The sequence below is a fragment of the Macaca fascicularis genome, chromosome 8, assembly GCF_037993035.2.
Source record: "Macaca fascicularis isolate 582-1 chromosome 8, T2T-MFA8v1.1".
Taxonomy (NCBI): Eukaryota; Metazoa; Chordata; class Mammalia; order Primates; family Cercopithecidae; genus Macaca; species Macaca fascicularis.
Genome location: NC_088382.1, coordinates 109,578,373 through 109,599,212, shown reverse-complemented (window position 1 = coordinate 109,599,212; position 20,840 = coordinate 109,578,373). Strand labels below are relative to the sequence as shown.

Below are 20,840 nucleotides of genomic sequence, written 5' to 3'. Positions count from 1 at the left end.
AACTTGCAAGTTTATGTGTACTTATCCTTCTGCAGGTCCTAATAAAATGTCCAACTAGACCTAGGTGACCCTCTGCTAACTAACAAAAATAGATGTTTATTTGAATATTAGAGGAATGTATGTATCTGTTAGTATGCTCTTTTGTGTGTTTTCCTCTTGAAAAGAAATAAACTTTTTTAATGTTTGTTTTTTGCTATAATTTTGATTGAAATATTACATGGAATGGAATTATTTTTATATAATTGTTTATTACATGTATTTTATTATTTTGTTTAAATTACAGGTTTTAGTTAAATTTCTAAGTTTTACTATCTTAAGCAGATCTTAAAATATTATTTGCTGAGTGGATTTTAAATAAACATCCCAGTCTAATACATAGCTGTTCCTATTTGTAGGGCTATAATTTTAATATGGGCCATATGGTGGGGGTCTTAACTTTTTGTCCAGAGAACATGACATGTGTCTCACTAAAATAGTGACATCTATTCACTTCTATTCACTTTATCTGGGTTAATGGCACCACCATTCATCTAGACTGCCTGGAGTTGCTTCACTTTTCAGTTTTCAACTCAGATGTCATCCTCAAGGCCCTTCTCTGTAAAGGTTTTACTCCTCCAGGCAGAATTAGTTACTCCTTCCTTTGTGTTACCATGGCACTTTTAAAAAATGTAACTCTCTAAACACTTAAATTGATAGTCACATATTATTTGTTTCAAGGAATTTATTTTATGTGTTGCTAAATCCATCTGAACTGTTGTCTTTGGAATGATACTTCCTTGCATGGTTGTAAGCTAAAAATAAGCTTTGGGGAACTTAAATATTAAAATCTATTTAGTGAATTTGATAAAATCAATTTCTTATGTTTTCAATCTGAAAGGCTAAATGGGGTTGAATATGTGATTTTAAATGGGCAAAATAAAAAAAGTAGATATTTTATATTTCCAAATTGTAAAGATGTATAATAAATGTTGATAAAAATACCTTTAGGTGTTACTAAAATGCCATGGGTGCTTCTGGCTTTTATGTTATGTAAAGTAAACAGTCAGTCAAAGGAATTTTAATAAAATAATTTATTAATAATCATTATTTGTTATTATTTTAAATCATTATTAACATAATAAAAAGATGTCTCATCTAAAAATATAATATTTTCAGGATAAAATTATAGTGAAGTGCTATAGTAAATTATTTAACTTATAGAATCAATTGATAATTTTTTCTTAAAAAATGAAAATATATTAAATGTTAACTACCTTTACTTTTTAAAAAGCAAGAGAATTATATATTAATATATAACATATGTAATAATAAAATAAATAATGTAATAACATATAATCATAACATTATGATTACTTTGTTCTGTTTAAGCACAGAACTCATACAATGTACTAAAAAGTAGGTTTTCACCATAATCTCAAGCTGTAATAACTGTTAACATTTTTAAACAATGTAGTCATATGGTCTAAATCATCTAGTCATTTCTTTTTCACTCTACCTCCTAAAAGTGAAGCCATAAAAATATAAAGGAGACAAAAGAGAAAGGAACAGGGGAAAATGTTGTGAAATTCTATTGTAGCCATGCTACACATTTCGACAGGCAAAATTACAGGAGATAGAAGTTGGTAATTGTTAGCCTAATTAATGAGCCAATTTCCTATATTCTCTGTTTTGGACAGCCTGTGGAGAGTAAGTGGATCTCTTCATCTTGTGAAATCATTGCTTTTCGCAAAGCATTATTGAATCCAGTTACTTCAAGACAATTTCAACGTTTTGTGGCTCTAAAAGGAGATTTATTGGAAAATGGTTTACTCTTTTGGCAAGAAGTACAAAAATATAAGGTATTGTATTGGGAGCTGGAGAAAACCACCTGTTTTGAGGAGGAAATGCATTAAAATGTCAGATTTTCAACTAACTTTATGCACAAGATTTGTATAAGATATCCCAATTTTGCCATCTTCTTCCTACCAGTATATAAATATTGAGATGTTTATTGTCCAATCTCTAGATACATTTATTATTATACAGTGAAGAATAAGAGTGAGCCCTGGAATGATAATACAGGTTGGGCATTCCAAGTCTGAAAATCTGAAACCTGAAATGCTCCAAAATCTGAAACTTTTTGAGTGCCAACATGATACTTAAAGTAAATGCTCCTTGGAGTATTTCAGATTTTTTTATTTTTAGATTTGGAATGCTCAACCAGTAGGTATAATACAAATATTCCAAAACCAAAAATGAATCCAAAATCTAAAACACTTCTGGTCCCAAGCATTTTAAGTAAGGGATGCTCAACCTGTATTAGGTTTTTTTCAGATATTAACATACATATGATTTAATGAGAACCTTCCTGAAGAGAGTTTTAACTATATTTCTACACATCAATCATCTCTAAATGTACTGTACATATTTTTTCCTAACAGTATCTATATTTGGTGTATCCATACAACTAAGATCTCTTTGTAAGAATCCCTCCCAGGCATATTTACAGTAATAGTAATCAAAGACACTGGATTATGGATAAATAAACCAATAGAGAAGAGAAAGGAATTAGAAAGAATTAGAGATGAAAAAGAACAGCCAAATTCTTAACAAAATAAGTAAAAGAGAAATGGTTAGGTACAAAGGCAGTTTATTTTTAGGGTTAAGTGTTGAGTGTAATCATACAGAATCTTCACACTGAAGAGGAGGAAGGAACTTTCCCTGTTATGTTGTCTAGACTTGAATAAAGAAATGTCTAGAAATACTGAACGGTATTTTAGTCTTTACTTAAATGCTCTCAGAGGTAGCAGGCTCATTTCCTTGCATGCAGTCTATTCCATCCCATTGTAAACGTGGGGAATAAAAATTAACAATTTAGGAGTATAATGCTTTCAAATGGCCTATAACTATGTACTATGTGACACTAATACAGTTGCTTAACATATAGTTAGTAGTTGCTCAATAAAATTTATTTCTAAGTTTTTCCAACATACAGTAAAACTGTTTTCTACCCTTTTCCGTTATCAACAGTTTTTGTACTATTCTCAGCTGAGACTGTAACATTAAAAAACAACATTTTTGAGACAGGGTCTCACTTTATTGCCCAGACTGGAGTACAGTAGCACAATGACAGCTCACTGCAGCCTTGACCTCCTGGGCTCAAGTGATCTTCCCACCTCAGCCCCCCAAGTAGTTGGGAGTACAGGCATGCACCACCATGCCTGGCTAATTTTTAATTTTTTTGTAGAGATGGGGTCTGCCTGTGTTGCCCAGGCTGGTAAAAAAAAAATGTTTGAGAGAAGCTTTTTCACAGCCTTTCACATGAGCAATATTAAAATAACTTTTTTGGGAATTAGAAAGGAGGTAGAGTGTGTTTTCCTCAATAGGTAATTTTTTCTTATGGGTGGGCAGAACTATCTTTAACCTAATATAAATATGAACAAGCCTAACCCTGCTAGGACAAGAGGTAATGAGATACACTTTGTAAAATAGGTATTTTAAAAAACCAACTATAGACTTATACACCGTGAACCCTTAGTTTTATGACTTTCTCCTTTAAGGCCTCCATTTAAATTTTGGTCTCCATTTTAATGTCTTTTCTACAATATAGCATGAGAGACTTACAATACTAGGTAGCTATTAAAAAGCAAGCTATAGGAGTAAAGTTTTATATAACAAACATTTACTAAGTATCGAATGTGCCAGGCATTATGCTAGATTGTAGGCATAAAAAGGTGAATACAACACACTGCCCTCTTTCAGGCAGGAAAACATCCATGAGAACAAATATTAGGAAATAATGTTGACTCTTATCCATGTTCTGACTAGGTATAGTTTTAGCACGGAGGAGAGAATGATGGGGTGGGGGGACAATAGGACAGTGAAGTCTCAGCAAGAGTGATGATGCTTGCATTGGGCCGTGAGGGAGTTTGCCAGCTGGAAGGCATTTATTCCACTTGATAAAGTCTAACCGAGCTAATTCTTATAAGGCTTACTCTTATTAAGTGTTTACTATGTGCCAGATATTGTCTTAATGCTTTTCATGTAATAATGAATTTATTCTTCACAAGAATCCCATGAGGTCAAGGATGTCATTCTCATCACTTCACAGATGAAACTAATGCACAGAAAGGCTAAGAAATTCCCAACATCACACAGCTAATTAACTGGTAGAGCTAGACTTTGAATCAGGTCATTCTATTGCTAAAGCCCATGCCCTTAACCACTAAGCTGTGCTGCTTCTCAGTATTGATTGTGGTAATATACAAAGAGATGGCTGGAGCAATCTTAGTCAAACATTGCTCTGGATTGTGAAAAGTTGGAAAGAACCAGTTGTACAACAAGGACATTGGTTACTAAATTATGATATATCTATATAGTAGAACATTCTCTAGCCATTAAAAATGTTCTAGGAGAATAATCAATGATGGGAAAAGATGTTCTGCTCATTGATCTTTTTTAAAAACTAGCTACTAAAGGCCGGGCGCGATGGCTCAAGCCTGTAATCCCAGCACTTTGGGAGGCCGAGGCGGGTGGATCACGAGGTCAGGAGATCAAGACCATCCTGGCTAACATGGTGAAACCCCGTCTCTACTAAAAATACAAAAAACTAGCCGGGCGTGGTGGCGGGCGCCTGTAGTCCCAGCTACTCGGAGGCTGAGGCAGGAGAATGGCGTGAACCTGGGAGGCGGAGCTTGCAGTGAGCCGAGATCGCGCCACTGCACTCCAGCCTGGGTGACAGAGCTAGACTCCGTCTCAAAAAAAAAAAAAAAACAAAACAAAACTAGCTACTAAAAATCAGTATGGTTTCATCTAAAGTGTATGCATATGTGTGTGTTTGTGTCTATAAAGAAAAGACTGGAAGGATTTATTTATCCAACAAATATTTATTAAGCACCTACCAAGGGCCAGGCCAAATCCTGAGGATACAACTGTGATCAAAATAGTCTACCCTGTTAGAGCTTACAGTGTCAGAGGAAGGACAAATGAGTGTTAGACAAGACAATTATAAGAGTGTGATTAGTGCAACAAGGGAAGAAACACAGTATGCTATGGGAGTACCTGAGATGGACGTCTCTCCTGGACTGAAAGTCACAGAAAGCTTACTAGAGGAAAGTATGCTTAAACTGAGACCTTAATAATAGGCGAGAGTTAACTAAGCTAATGGCACAACAGGGCAGAACAATTAGAAAAAAAAATCAGTTATAATTATGTCCAAATGCTGTCTTTTTGCTCAAAATTATAATTGTATAGCTTCACAAATTTGTTTTATTTCATGAGCCTTATATTCCATAGTTAGGAGGCTAATTGAATAATATAAAATAGGCTTTTTCTTTTTTTTTCTTTTTTTTGAGACACCGTCTTACTCTGTTGCCCAGGCTGGAGTGCAGTGGTGTGATCATGGCCCACTGCAGTGTTGACCTCCCTGGGCTCAGGTAATCCTCCCACCTCAGCCTCCCCAGTAGCTGGGACTACAGGCATGCACCACCACACCCAGCTGATATTTTGTATATTTTTGTAGAGATAGAGTTTCACCATGTTGCCCAGGATGGTCTGGAACTCCTGGGCTCAAGCCATCTGCTCGCCTCGGCCTCCCAAATTGTTGGGATTACAGGCATAAGCTACCATACCTGACCTAAATAGGCTTTATTCTAAGGTGATGCTTAATTGAGTATGAAGTGCTAATTGTCACAATGTAACATATTAAGTTTTTTTCACACTTACACCAAATTATATATAAAGTTTTACATGAAAGACATCAGAATTTTTATTTCTTCCATAATATCCATGGGAGAGCTATTACAATGCCCAACATATACTGGGTACTTAATAAATGTTGGTTCATTTCTGGGCCTAAAGTGAGAAGTTTCCAATTTGTTTGCTTTCTGATGATTTGGAAAACAATGTCTTTGACAGAGAAATGCCATAATTCAAGCGAAATTACCTCTTTATTTAAAAAAAAAATGATAGTCCTACACCTGTGACTTTAAAACTAGCTCATTTTGGGCAAAGGACATGAACATATACTTCTCAAAAGGTATATAAATGACCAATCAAGAAACATATGAAGAAATGCTCAGCATCACTAATCATCAGAGAAATGCAAGTCAAACCACAGAGAGATACCATCTCACACCAATCAGAATGGCTATTATTAAACAGTCAGAAAACAACAGCTGCTTGGTGAGGCTGCAGAGAAAAGGGGGCACTTACACACTATTTGTGGGAATGTAAATTAGTCCAGCCATGTGAAAAGCAGTCTGGAGATTTCTCAAAGAAATTGAAACACAGCTACCATTTGACCCAGCCATCCCATTACTGTATGTATACCCCAAGAAGAATAAATAATTCTGCCAAAAAGATAAATGTACACATATGTTCATCACTGCACTATTCACAGTAGCAAAGACATGCAATCAACCCAGGTGCCCATCAGTAGTAGACTGGATAAAGAACATGTGGTACATATACACCATGGAATACTACATAGCCATGAAAAAATGAAATCATATCCTTTGCAGCAGTGTGGGTGGAGCTGGAGGCCATTATCCTAAGAGAATTAATGCAGGAAAAGAAAACCAAAAACCACATGTTCTCACTTATAAGTGTGAGCTAAACATTGGGCACACATGGACATAAATATGGGAATAATAGACACTGCTGACTACTAGAAGGGGTAGTGAGGGGAGGATGGGTTGAAAACCTATCTGTTGGGTACTATGTTCACTACCTAAGTGACAGGATCTGTACCCCAAACCTCAGCATCATGCAATATTCCCATGTAACTAACTTGCACATGTACCCCCTGTGTCTAAAATAAATGTTGACAATTTTTTAAATGGCACATTTTAATGTATGATCATTAATTTTAGGTTATCTATAAAGAGAATAATACGATAGGGTAACTACACAGCATGGATAATAAAAGACATAAAATGGCACACCTGTTGACAACCGGCATGCCCACTACCCTTTTTGAGCCTAAATCACCTTGGTGTAGAAGCAAGACTGGACAGGAAAGCTTTTATATCCACCTGTAGGTGGAGTTAGGTGCCTATTCTCAATGTTCTCCTAGGATACTATGTATACCTCTATCATAAAATGTATTAACTATCCAGAATTGGAGTAACGTGTTTTCACACTTCTCCAGTGGAGATTGAACCTTAAAAGGGTAGGGGCTCAGCTCAGTGTCTGGTGTATAACAGGCCCTCATTATATGGTGGTTAAATGAGTCAAAGTAGATACTAATGTCATTCCTTTGCCTAGAGGAACAAGTGATCAGGATTATATGAAATCTGTATTTATGTCATGTACATGTATCAAAGTCTTAGGTTCCTCAAATCCAAGAGAAAGAAAATCTATAATTTTTTAAAGACAGCCTTGAAATATATCACTGCCTTCTTGACCTAAAGTTGAAATGTATATATTAATTGAAATACATATTGATACAGTTCTATTAAGTGTTCTGGTAGTTCATTAATTATATACCATTCTATCTTTCCTTCTTCTGTTCAGGACTTATGCCATTCTCATTGTGATGAGTCTGTCATCCAGAAGAAAATTACGACTATTATCAACTGCTTTATTAATTCTAGTATTCCACCAGCTTTACAAATTGACATTCCAGTAGAGCAAGCCCAAAAGATTATTGAACACCGGAAGGAGTTAGGACCATATGTATTTAGAGAGGCACAGGTAAGAGATCAGGGCATGTGGCTAAGCATATTTTAAAATAGATTGATAATCCTTTTAAAGATAGATATCCTTTTGGGCCAGGCATGGTGGCTCATGCCTGTAATCCCAGCACTTTGGGAGGCTGAGGCAGGCAGATTGTTTGAGCTCAGGAGTTGCCAGCCTAGGCAACATAGCAAAACCCCATCTCTTAAAAAAAAAAAAAAAAAAAAAGTAAATAAAAACTGAAAAGATAGATATCCTTTTAAAGCTTGTACATTATTCATATTTGACAAGGTTCCAGTTCTCCCAATACTGGGACTTATTCTATTTAATTTAAATAATCTTTGCATATGTGACTGAAATATAAAAAGCTAGTAACTTAAATGCAATTTTTTTCATGATCATATACAGTAAATGAAATTAAATATTACCTTTTGGCTTTCCACGGTTACCATTTTTGTTTTTAACTTGTTAAACTCCAGCTAATTCCTCCTTTCTTTTTCAACATATTTCCTTTTAAAATATCTGCTACCACAAAAATGTGTAAAATAGGTGTGTCCCAAGATTTGTGTATTTTTAAAGATTAGAATATTCACATAGCTCATAAAATAAGTGAGAGGAGATTTAAGTACTCTACCAACATAAAGTATACAAACTCATGAAAGGAAAATTGTGCCTGTTAACCTGCTCAAGTTACTTCTTTTTAAGATAAATAATAGAAAACAGTGACTTGGTGAACATAATTTATTTGCATTTTAAAAAGCCTTTTAGTGATGTTGTTCCTAAAAAATGATTAAGAAAAATAAATTATAATAGGGGTAATAGGGAAGGCCATGTCATGAATGAAGTGATATGAAACAGAGATTTAGGGTATTATTGCCCTTGAGCATGGTAAAAGGCGATTATTCTTACATTCATTTGTGAGCCAGCTGTGTTCTAAGTCCTCTAAGGAACCAAAAGTGAACTCACAATCCAAATTACGCATTAAAATAGGCAGAAATATAGAGGAATGATTGAGGACGTGCTATAGAGAAATGGTGAAAACATGGTGTCAGAATGGTAACATCTGTTAATGAAAAGATCTTAGAGATAGCTTAGCCTAGCCTGGGTTTCCTAGTAACCAGGCCAGGACTTATCCATTGATATCAAAGGCCTTGAGTCTGATGGTAAATGTCTGGAGCTGCCAATACCAGTCAGTTCTGATATACTCTTCAAGGATTGTAACCAAAGAATTTTATTGGAGTCCTCTAGCCTATGACTTCTACCTGATTTTCTAAAAGGGAGTCCTACTAGATATATCTTAAATATGGACGTTAGAGCATCTGAAAATAAATAATCTTTATTTAGGGGCCTCATCCCACTGAATCTGTTGTTATTCCTCTTTTCCCAAGGAAGTTTAGAGAATGGCATTGCCGTCTACCCCAGGATACAAGCCACAGATCTGGTTGGCCATCTCCATGTCTTCCCTCTCCTTCATTTCCTTACCTCCATATCTAATCCATTCCTAAAACTTTCCTAGTTGTCTCCTCGTTATCTGTCATTCTATCCACACCTCCACTCACCTACCTCATTTTAGATCTGCAACATGACTCATAATGTATTACAGAAACTCCCTGCCTCTGGATTCTCACCAAACCATCCAACTAAGGGTAGACAGAGCAATCCTTTTTTAATGTATATCTGATCATGTCACTTCTCTGCTTAAAATATTTCAATTCCGGCCAAGCACACTGGCTCACACCTGTAAGTAATCCCAGCACTTTGGGAGGCCAAGGCAGGAGGATTGCTTGAGGCCCGGAGTTCAAGACCAGCCTAGGCAATATAGTGAGATCCTATCTCTACAAATAATAATTTAAAAAATATTTCAGATACTTTCCACTGCCCTCAGAATGAAGTCCATACTCCTAGATATCTCTGTAGCTACATCTTTTACCACTCCCTGCCGTCTCTGCCTTAGTCTAATTGAAATAATTATAGTTTCATAAGTGGCCCTTACTGCTTTCTCTTCTGAGTTTTTTGCAGTATCATCTTCTCTCCCTTGTTTTTACCCCTGTCGCAGCACTTATCACACTCAATTGAAAGTGATTATTCCCATGTCGACTTTCCCATTAGATTGTAACCTCTTTGAGGGCAGGGAATGGTTCTTATTTATCTTTGCACTTCAAATGCCAGGCATAGAGGAGACATTTTTAGGATACATAAATGAATGATGTGAGAAGAAATATATCATGACAGAAAGGAGTAAGATCAAATTGGAAATGAGAGCAAAGTTGAGCAGAAGGGCTGAATAGTAAATTTAAAACTGCTGACAGTTTTAGCATTGGTATCAGTGCAGCCTCTGTCTATCCCTCACTCCCACTATCAATAACCTGAAAGTTTGCATCACCCAGTCAAATTTTCGCTGGCCCCTTTTGCTCATACTAAAGCCATTATTTATTTACTGGCAGTGAGTAAAGTAGCTCTATGTTTATTAAAACATTTTCTTATCCACAATTTGGTTATCTTTTAAGATTACAAAGGTACAGGGTAATTTTAATTAACAATATATATTAGCCTACAATCTCAATTGCAACTTTTAACAATAGAGTGGTTTTATGTCCTAATTGGGTGACTTTTACTAGAAAGCCTTCAAAATGGAAATATATATATTCAAGAACTGGGAGTGACTCAGGTTTTGGAAAGATAACTGAGAAGTATGATTAATAGAGGAGGAGGAGTATTTAAGCTTCAGTTCATAATAAAAACTGCCATGATCCCTTAACATTGGAACAGGGGATTACTTAATTAAGTGTATGGCAGGTAAATGTAAATGAAAGTGTCTTAAAAGCCTGCGTTTCATCAAATAAAGTATCTCTAGATTTTACATTTACACTCCCAAGAGGCTACAGAATTCAATAACAAAATTGTATTTTAAAAGGAGCGAATAATTTTAGTATTACTAATAACATTCATGTATGGAAAAGAGGAGTAATGAAATATGCCATTTCAGGTCTCTTGATCACTGCAGCATTTACTTTTTAAAGATTCCTCTTTTCCCCTATGAGTTGGCTTGGAGCCTAATGGGATGGTTCATTTTTTTCCAGGGCATTAGGTAAAGGCCATTCCTAGCAATAAGATGTTGAACTTGATCTTATGTGGCAAGTCCTACCTTCTTGAAGTAATGTATACCTCTGGAACTAATGGAAAAACTTGGCATGAGAATTAGAGCAACTATTCTTATCTCTATAAATATCACAATTAATCACTTAAAGTGTCCTTATAGAAAGCATTTGTCCAGGATACCGTTCTGCTTTTTAAATGTTACTTTTCTTGCTCTCACATAAAAGTAAGAGATTATATCATTTAAAAGTTACTCAAGATTTATCCTTAGATCTGCAGCTTTGTTTAAGAGCTTTTCCAGAGGCAAAATGGTATTTCCTTTCTCTAAAAGAAAGAAAAGAGGGAGGGGGGAGTTCCCTTGATGAACTGGATATTTGGAATACTTGCATAAAACAGCAGAGTGTATGGCAGATCAACTAGTATATGTTTTAAAAGAAAACATAAATTTCTTATTTTAAAAGACCTAATGGATTCTTTATTAATACAATCAATTGGTTAGGGAAACATAAAGAATAAAGTGACTTTTAAGTGTATTTAGTGTATGTTTTTTTTTTTTTTAAGAAAGACTTCTCATTGGTAATAAAAACCATTGATAATAAGCATGTGCTGAGCAAAACTATACCAAGATGTCTGGAGACAATAAGTTGGAGCAAACATGGTATATATTAAAGATAGAATAGTTAATCTGTTATTATGGTGAATAGAGTTTAAATTGGTACATTTGTATAAAATTGTAATCTGAGACTTTTTTTATACAGATGACAATTTTTGGGGTTCTGTTTAAATTCTGGCCTCAGTTCTGTGAGTTTAGGAAGAATTTAACAGATGAAAATATTATGAGTGTTTTAGAAAGAAGACAAGAATATAATAAGCAGAAAAAAAAATTGGCAGTCCTAGAAGACGAAAAATCTGGAAAGGTGAGACAAGACTCATTTTGGGTTTTATCAGACTTTTAAAAGGTACGTGATATGTGTGAATTACAGAATAATTTTGTCTGGGGATATATAGAGAGAAGTTATGGAATACAGATATTAGTGGATTTTAAGCCTTCAGTCAGAAGCTTCAGACTTTTGGAATTCCTCTAAATTCATTTCAAATGTCATCTCTTCTAAGTGAAGGCTTCCTTGACTTTCTGTGGCAACACAAGCAACTTGCATCCACTGCAATAACGTTCCTCCCGCTTGTAGAACATGCTTTATATAGTCCTGTGATTAAGTTTTTACGTCTGTCACCTTCATCGGACTAAGATCCTCAATGATAGTATCTGCCTTATTCATCCATGTTTTATAAGCCCTTACACTAGTGTCCAGCACATGCTTAATTATTAATAATTGTTTATTGAATAAATCAGGAAATGAATGAACAAATATTATGTACTGGCAGGGGCAGCATTTTCAATATTAAAATTACAGAATGGGCTGGGCACGGTGCCTCACGCTTGTAATCCCAGCACTTTGGGAGGCCAAGGCGGGCGGATTACCTGAGCTCAGGAGTTCACAACCAGCCTGGGCAACACAGTGAAACCCCATCTCTACTAAAAAAAAAAAAAAAAAAAAATTAGCTGGGCGTGGCAGCATGCGCCTGTAGTCTCAGCTACTTGGGAGGCTGAGGCAGGAGAATTGCTTGTACTCGGGAGGCAGAGGTTGCAGTGAGCCAAGATTATGCCCCTGCACTCCAGCCTGGGTGACAGAGCAAGATTCCGTCTAAAAAAAAAAAAAAATTACAGAATGATACATTGTGAAATGTGTAAATGAGTCACAAATTGGCCAGCCTCCCTATTTGTCTACTATCTATCCATTCATTCATTCATTCATTCATTCATTGTTCTCTTTCTCTCTTTATATTTATCCGTTTTAATTAAGAAGGGGTAATTGCTCCCAAATAACATGTTTCATCTTATTTATAAGCTTATGCCTATTTTATTTTTAAAAATAAATGTAAAAGACACCAAAAGACACAAAAATAATATAATGAACACTCACATTTATTTGTGTAGGCCAGAATAAACACTTTTAACATTTTGCCTTATTTTTCTTTTTCCCATTAGAAATAAAACATTGCAAATAGAGTAAGATCTAGTAACCTCAGCCCTGAGTTCTATAACCCTCCCTATACCTAGGATATATTTGTCCAGCTCTTTTTAAAAACAGTGTTTCATGCATATGGATGCATTCATAAACAACACAGAATACTATTTTTTATGTATTTTAACTTACATAAATGGTATCATATTGTATTAGTCTGCTCACTCTGCCATAAAAAGTACGTTTATTCTTTTTATTTTATTTTATTTCTTGCAATGGAGTCTCGCTGTGTCACCCAGGCTGGAGTGCAGTGGTGCAATCTCAGCTCATTGCAACCTCTGCTTCCCAGGTTCAAGTGATTCTTATGCCTCAGCCTCCTTAGTAGCTGGGACTATAGGCACACGCCACTATGCCAGGCTAATTTTTGTATTTTTAGTAGACAGGGTTTCACCATGTTGGCCAGGCTGGTTGCCAACTCTTGACTTCCAGTGATCTGTCCACCTCAGCCTCCCAAAGTGCTTGGATTACAGGTGTGAGCCACGGCGCCCTGTGATGTTCATTCTTTTTAATCAGCAAATACGCTTCCAGAAATTTATTCTAAAGGAGAGAATCAACTGGGTGTGGTAGCTCACACCTGTAATCCCAGCACTTTGGCAAGCCAGGGCAGGAGGATCGCTTGAGCCCAGGGGTTGGAGACCAGCCTGGGCAACATAGCAAGACCTCATCTCTACAAATAATTTAAAAATAAATAAATAAATAAGAGAATCATAAACATGCACAAAGATGTATATACACAGCATCACTTATAATAGTAAAAGTTGAAAATGACCCTTTTTTTTGGTCATCTAATTATTTTAATGGTAATATACACTATCATCTGGATATAAAAAGTCATGGACAGGTTCATCCTATGAAACGCTAGGCCTTGGGTCTTCTCAAATTTGTGCCACACTGGCAAAATATCTTGTCCTTTACAGAATATAATATAACCCTAGCCAGCTACACAGGAAATTGAGAAATAAAATACAGGGTTTCCATTATTAAAGCAAGAGTGAACTGTGTTGTTGATAACATTACCAGGTTAATTAAGGGTTATTAGTAATAAGAAAAAATAGGTACTTTTAAAATTCTGTCACCACTGCAAACAGATTTATCAGATGCTGGTTCAACAATATAGAATAATCTTAATATTACAAGTTCCTAATCGAATGCCAATATATTATTATTTTATTAATACCATCTATGCATAGTGACTACATTTTAATGTCTTTTCTTTGGGGCCTTTTTTTTTTTTTTTTTGAGACGGAATCTCACTCTATCATCCAGTGCCATGGCATAATCTCAGCTCACTGCAACTTCCACCTCCCGTGATCAAGCGATTCTCCTGCCTCAGCCTCCTAAGTAGCTGGGATTACAGGTGCATGCCACCACACCCGGCTAATTTTTGTTATTTTTTGTAGAGGCGGAGTTTCACCATGTTAGCTAGGCTGGTCTCAAACTCTTGACCTCAAGTAATCTGCCCACCTTGGCCTCCCAAAGTACTGGAATTATAGGTGTGAACCACGGCACCTGGCCTTTGGGACTTTTTTTTAATGCATAGGGTTTTATTTTTGTTTTACATAATTATATCCTTCCTTTTTTTTTTTTTTTTTTTAGACAGAGTCTTGCTCTGTCATTCAAGCTGGAGTGCAGTGGCATGATCTCAGCTCACTGCAACCTCTGCCTCTCAGGTTCAAGCAATTCTTCTGCCTCAGACTCCCAAGTAGCTGAGATGACAGGCACCCAGCGCCACACCTGGCTAATTTTTGTATTTTTAGTAGAGATGGGGTTTCGCCATGTTGGCCAGGCTGGTCTCGAACTCCTGACCTCAAGTGACCCACCCACCTCGGCCTCGCAAAGTGCTGGGATTACAGACATGAGCAACTGCACCCGGTCTTATATCCATTCGTTATATGCAGTTTTAATCTTTTTTTTCTCATTACTGTTGTATCATAACCATTTTCTACATTAAACATTTTTTGTGAACACAGCATTTTATGACTAGATAATGTTCCATGGAAGGGTTATGGCCATGGGTTATTTAACCAAATGTTTAAATCTAAACATTTCTATCTCAGTGTTTCTTATGCTGTTGTAATATTGATCTTGTTGGGTAAAATCACTCCTCCCCAACCCCAGCCCACCACCAAAGTTTTGGGTTACTTCATGAAACTATACATTTCAATGTGTAATTACTGCTGAAAGGGTATGACCGTTTTAAGGCATTCAATACATTTACAAATTACTCTCTCATGCGAGTAGTAACCAGGTTCCATTCTGCTTAGCTTCAAAGATCAGACAAGATACAAATTATTCTATTAAAAAGTGTATGCCAATTTAAAATGATCTGCAATCTAAATTGGCAGAAAATACAGATTTTGCTACACTTTTGTTAATATGCATTTTTTTATTATACTTTAATTTCTGGGATACATGTACATAATGTGCAGGTTTGTTACATAGGTATATATGTGCCATGGTAGTTTGCTGCACCCATCAACTCATCATCTGGGTTTTTTTGTTTTTTGTGTTTTTGTTTTTTTGTTTTTTTGGTTTTTTTTTTTGAGATGGAGTCTCACTCTGTCGCCTGGGCTGGAGTGCAGTGGTGTGATCTCGGCTCACTCCAACCTCTGCCTCCCAGGTTCAAGCTATTCTTCTGCCTCAGCCTCCCAAGTAGCTGGGATTACAGGCGCCCGCCAGTATGCCCAGCTAATTTTTTCAATTTTTAGTAGAAATGGGGTTTCACCATGTTGGCCAGGCTGGTCTCGACCTCCTGACCTAGTGATTCACCCGCCGCAATCCCAAAGTGCTGGGATTAAGGCATGAGCCACCGTGCCTGGCCATGTCATCTAGGTTTTAAGCCCCACATGCATTAGGTATTTGTCCTAATGCTCTCTCTCCCCTTGCCCCCACCCCTGACAGGCCCTGGTGTGTGATGTTCCCCTCTCTGTGTCCATGTGTTCTCATTGTTCAACTCCCACTTATGAGTGAGAACATGTGGTGTTTGGTTTTCTGTTCCTGTGTTAGTTTGCTGAGAATGATGGTTTCCAGCTTCTTCCATGTCCCTACAAAGGACATGAACTCATCCTTTTTTATGGCTGCATAGTATTCCATGGTGTATATGTGCCACATTTTCTTAATCCAGTCTGTCATTGATGGGCATTTGGGTTGGTTCCAAGTCTTTGCTATTGTGAATAGTGCTGCAATAAACATACATGTGCATGTGTCTTTATAGTAGAATGATTTATAATCCTTTGGGTATATAGCCAGTAATGGGATTGCTGGGTCAAATGGTATTTCTGGTTCTAGATCCTTGAGGAATTGCCATACTGTCTTCCACAATGGTTGAACTAATTTACACTTCCACCAACAGTGTAAAAGTGTTCCTGTTTCTCTACATCCTCTCTAGCATCTGTTATTTCCTGACTTTTTTTTTTTTTTTTGAGATGGAGTCTTGCTAGTCACCCAGGCTGGAGTGTAGTGGCACAGTCTCCGCTCACTGCAAGCTCCACCTCTCAAGTTCACACCATTCTCCTGCCTCAGCCTCCTGAGTAGCTGGGACTACAGGCGCCTGCCACCACACCCATCTAATTCTTTGTATTTTTAGTAGAGACAGGGTTTCACCATGTTAGCCAGGATGATCTCGATCTCCTGACCTCGTGATCCACCCTCTTTGGCCTCCCAGAGTGCTGGGATTACAGGTGTGAGCCACCATGCCTGGCCTATTTCCTGACTTTTTAACGATCGCCATTCTAATTGGTGTTAGATGGTATCTCATTGTGGTTTTGATTTTTATTTCTCTAATGACCAGTAATGATTAACTATTTTTCATATGTTTGTTGGTCACGTAAATGTCTTATTTTTAGAAGTGTCTGTTCATATCCTTTGCCCACTTTTTGATGGGATTGTTTGTTTTTTCCCTGTAAATTTGTTTAAGTTCCTTGTAGATTCTGGATATTAGACCTCTGTCAGATGGATAGATTGCATATATTTTCTCCCAATCTGTAGGTTGCCTGTTCCCTCTGATAATAGTTTCTTTTGCTGTGCAGAAGCTCTTTAGTTTAATTAGATCCCACTTGTCTATTTTGGCTTTTGTTGTAGTTGCTTTTGGTGTTTTAGTCATGAAGTCTTTGCCCATGCCTATGTCCTGAGTGGTATTGCCTAGGTTTTCTTCTAGGGTTTTTAATGGTTTTTGGTTTTATATTTAACTCTTTAATCCATCTTGAGTTAATTTTTGTATAAGGTTTAAGAAAGGGGTCCAGTTTCAGTTTTCTGCACATGGCTAGTCAGTTTTCCCAACACCATTTATTAAATAGGGAATCCTTTCCCTATTGCTTGTTTTTGTCAGATTTGTCAAAGATCAGATGTTTATAGATGTGTGGTGTTATTTCTGAGGCCTCTGTTTTGTTCCATTGGTCTATATATCTGTTTTTGTACGAGTACCATGCTGTTTTTGTTACTGTAGTCATGTAGTATAGTTTGAAGTCAGGTAGTGTGATGCCTCCATCTTTGTTCTTTTTGCTGAGGATTGTCTTGGCTCTATGGGCTCTCTTTTGGTTCCATATGAACTTTAAAGTAGTTTTTTCTAGCTCTGTGAAGAAAGTCAATGGTAGCTTGATGGGAATAGTGTTGAATCTATAAATTACTTTGGGCAGTATGGCCATTTTCGTGATATTGATTCTTCCCATCCCACGATATTGGTTCTTCCTATTCATAAGCCTGAAATGTTTTTCCATTCGTTTGTGTCCTCTCTTATTTCCTTGAGCATTGGTTTGTAGTTCTCCTTAAAGAGGTTCTTCAGATCCCTTGTAAGTTGGATTTCTAGGTATTTTATTTTCTTTGTAGCAATTGTGAATGGGAGTTCACTCATGATTTGGCTCTCTGTCTATTATTGTTGTGGAGGAATGCTTGTGAGTTTTTGCACATTGATTTTGTATTCTGAGACTTTGCTGAAGTTGCTTATCAGCTTAAGGAATTTTTGGGCTGAGACGATGGGGTTTTCTAAATATAAAATCATGTCATCTGCAAACAGAGACAATTTGACTTCCTCTCTTCCTATTTGAATACCCTTTATTTCTTTCTCTTACCTGATTGCCCTGACCAGAACTTTCAGTACTATGTTGAAGAGGAATGGTGAAAGAGGGCATCCTTGTTTTGTGCTGGTTTTCAAAGGGAATCCTTTCAGCTTTTGCCCATTCAGTATGATATTGGCTATGGGTTTTTCATAAATTGACCATATTATTTTGAGATATGTTCCATCAATACCTAGTTTATTGAGTGTTTTTAGCATGAAGGGGTGTTGAATTTTATCAAAGGCCTTTTCTGCATCTATTTAGATAATCATGTGGTTTTTGTTATTGGGTCTGTTTATGTGATGGATTACGTTTATTGATTTGCATATGTTGAACCAGCCTTGCATCCCAGGGATGAAGCCAACTTGATTGTGGTGGATAAGCTTTTTGATGTACTGCTGGATTCAGCTTGCAAATGTTTTATTGAGGATTTTTGCATTGATGTTCATCAGGGATATTGGCCTAAAATTTTCTTTTTTGTTGTGTATCTGCCAGGTTTTGGTATCAGGATGACGCTGGCCTCATAAAATGAGTTAGGGAGGGTCCCTCTTTTTCTATTGCTTGGAATAGTTTCAGAAGGAATGGTACCAGTTCCTCTTTGTACCTCTGGTAGAATTTGGCTGTGAATTCATCTGGTCCTAGGCTTTTTTTAGTTGGTAGGTGACTAATTACGCCTCAATTTCAGAACTTGTTATTGGTCTATTGAGGGATTCAACTTCTTCCTGGTTTAGTCTTGGGAGGGTGTATGTGTCCGTGAATATATCCATTTCTTCTAGATTTTCTAGTTTATTTGCATAGAGAGATATTTATAGTATTCTCTGATGGTAGTTTGTATTTCTGTGGGATCTGTGGTGATATCCCCTTTATCATTTTTTTTATTGTGTCTATTTGATTCTTCTGTCTTTTCTTCTTTATTAGTCTGGGTAGTGGTCTATTTTGTTAATCTTTTCAAAAAACCAACTCCTGGATTCAGTGATTTTTTTGAAGGGTTTTTGGTTTCTGTATCTCTTTTAGTTTTGCTCTGATCTTTGTTATTTCTTATTTTCCGCTAGCTTTTGAATTTGTTTGTTCTTTCTTCTCTAATTCTTTTAATTGTGATGTTAGGGTGTCGATTTTAGATCTTTCCCGTTTTCTGATGTGGGAATTTAGTGCTATAAACTTGCCTCTTAACACTGTTTTAGCTGTGTCCCCGAGATTCTGGTACATTGTGTCTTTGTTCTAATTGGTTTCAAAGAACTTATTTATTTCTGCCTTAATTTTGTTATTTACCCAATAGTCATTCAGGAGCAGGTTGTTCAGTTTCCATGTAGTTGTGCAGTTTTAAGTGAGTTTCTTAATCCTGAGTTCTAGTTTGATTGCACTGTGGTCTGAGAGACTGTTTGTTATGATTTCTGTTATTTTGCATTCGCTGAGGAGTATTTTACTTCCAATTATGTTGTTGATTTTAGAATAAGTGTTACGTGATGCTGAGAAGAATGTATATTCTGTTGATTTGGGGTGGAGAGTTCTGTAGATGTCTATTAGGTCCACTTGGTCCAGAGCTGAGTTCAATCCTGAATATCCTTGTTAATTTTCTGTCTCATTGATCTGTCTAATATTGACAGGTGAGTATTAAAGTCTCCCATTATTATTGTGTGGGAGTCTAAGTCTCTTTGTAGGTCTCTAAGAACTTGCTTTATGAATCTCATGTATTGGGTGCACCTATATTTAGGATATTTAGGATAGTTAGCTCTTCTTGTTGCATTGATCCCTTTACCATTATGTAATGCCCTTCTTTGTCTTTTTTGATCTTTGTTGGTTTAAAGTCTGTTTTATCAGAGACTAGGATTTCTACCCCTGCTTTTTTTTGCTTTCCATTTTCTTGGTAAATATACCACCATTCCTTTATTTTGAGCCTACGCACATGAGATGGGTCTCCTGGATACAGCACACTGATGGGTCTTGACTCTTTATCCAATTTGCCAGTTCGTGTCTTTTAATTGGGGCATTTAGCCTATTTACATAAGGTTAATATTGTTATGTGTGAATTTGATCCTGTCATCATGATGCTAGCTGATTATTTTTCACATTACTTGATACAGTTTCTTCATAGTGTCATTGGTCTTTGTATTTTGGTGTGTTTTTGCAGTGACTGTTACCAGTTTTTCCTTTCTATATTTAGTGCTTCCTTCAGGAGCTCTTGTAAGGCAAGCCTGGTGGTCACACAATCCCTCAGCATTTGTTTGTCTGTAAAGGATTATTTCGCCTTCACTTATGAAGCTTAGTTTGGCTGGATATGAAATTCTGAGTTGAAAATTCTTTTCTTTAAGGATGTTGAATATTGGCCCCCACTCTCTCCTGGCTTACCCTACAGGGTTTCTGCCAAGAGATCCACTGTTAGTCTGATGGGCTTCCCTTTTTAGGTATCCTGACCTTTGTCTCTGGCTGCCCCTAACATTTTTTCCTTCATTTCAACCTTGGAGAATCTGATGATTACATATCTTGGGGTTGCTCTTCTCGAGGAGTATCTTAGTGGCATTCTCTGTATTTCCTGAATTTGAATGTTGGCCTGTCTTGCTAGGTTGGGGAAATTCTCCTGGATAATATCCTGAAGTGTTTTTTCCAGCTTGGTTCCATTCTCCCTGTCACTTTCAGGTACACCAATCAAATGTAGATTTGGTCTTTTCACATAGTCCCATATTTCTTGGAGGCTTTGTTTGTTCCTTTTCATTCTTTTTCTCTAATCTTGTCTTCACAAGTTTTCATGAAGTTGATCTTCAATCCATTCTTCTGTTTGATCAGTCTGGCTATTGATATTTGTGTATGCTTCATGAAGTTCTTGCGCTGTGTTTTTCAGCTCCATTAGGTCCCAGGTTGACTTCACACTGCTGTGCTGGCAGCGAGAATTTCAAGCCAGAGGATCTTAGCTTGCTGGGGTCCTTGGGGATGGGACCCACTGAGTGAGACCACTTGG

At 36.7% G+C, this 20,840-nt stretch overlaps 1 protein-coding gene across 12 annotated transcripts in view; it reads left to right on the top strand.

Annotated features, from left to right (window-relative positions):
• RGS22 (regulator of G protein signaling 22) overlaps nucleotides 1-20,840 on the top strand; it is a 152,817-nt gene that overhangs the window by 125,577 nt on the left and 6,400 nt on the right. For 11 of the 12 annotated variants that reach the window (XM_073999206.1, XM_015455078.4, XM_073999203.1 and 8 more), the window contains 3 exons: nucleotides 1,677-1,838; nucleotides 7,495-7,674; nucleotides 11,511-11,669. In XM_073999206.1, the coding sequence (XP_073855307.1) occupies nucleotides 1,677-1,838; nucleotides 7,495-7,674; nucleotides 11,511-11,669 (501 nt within the window). The remainder of the gene's footprint in view (nucleotides 1-1,676; nucleotides 1,839-7,494; nucleotides 7,675-11,510; nucleotides 11,670-20,840) is intronic. The other variant, XM_073999209.1, reaches the window with a different exon arrangement.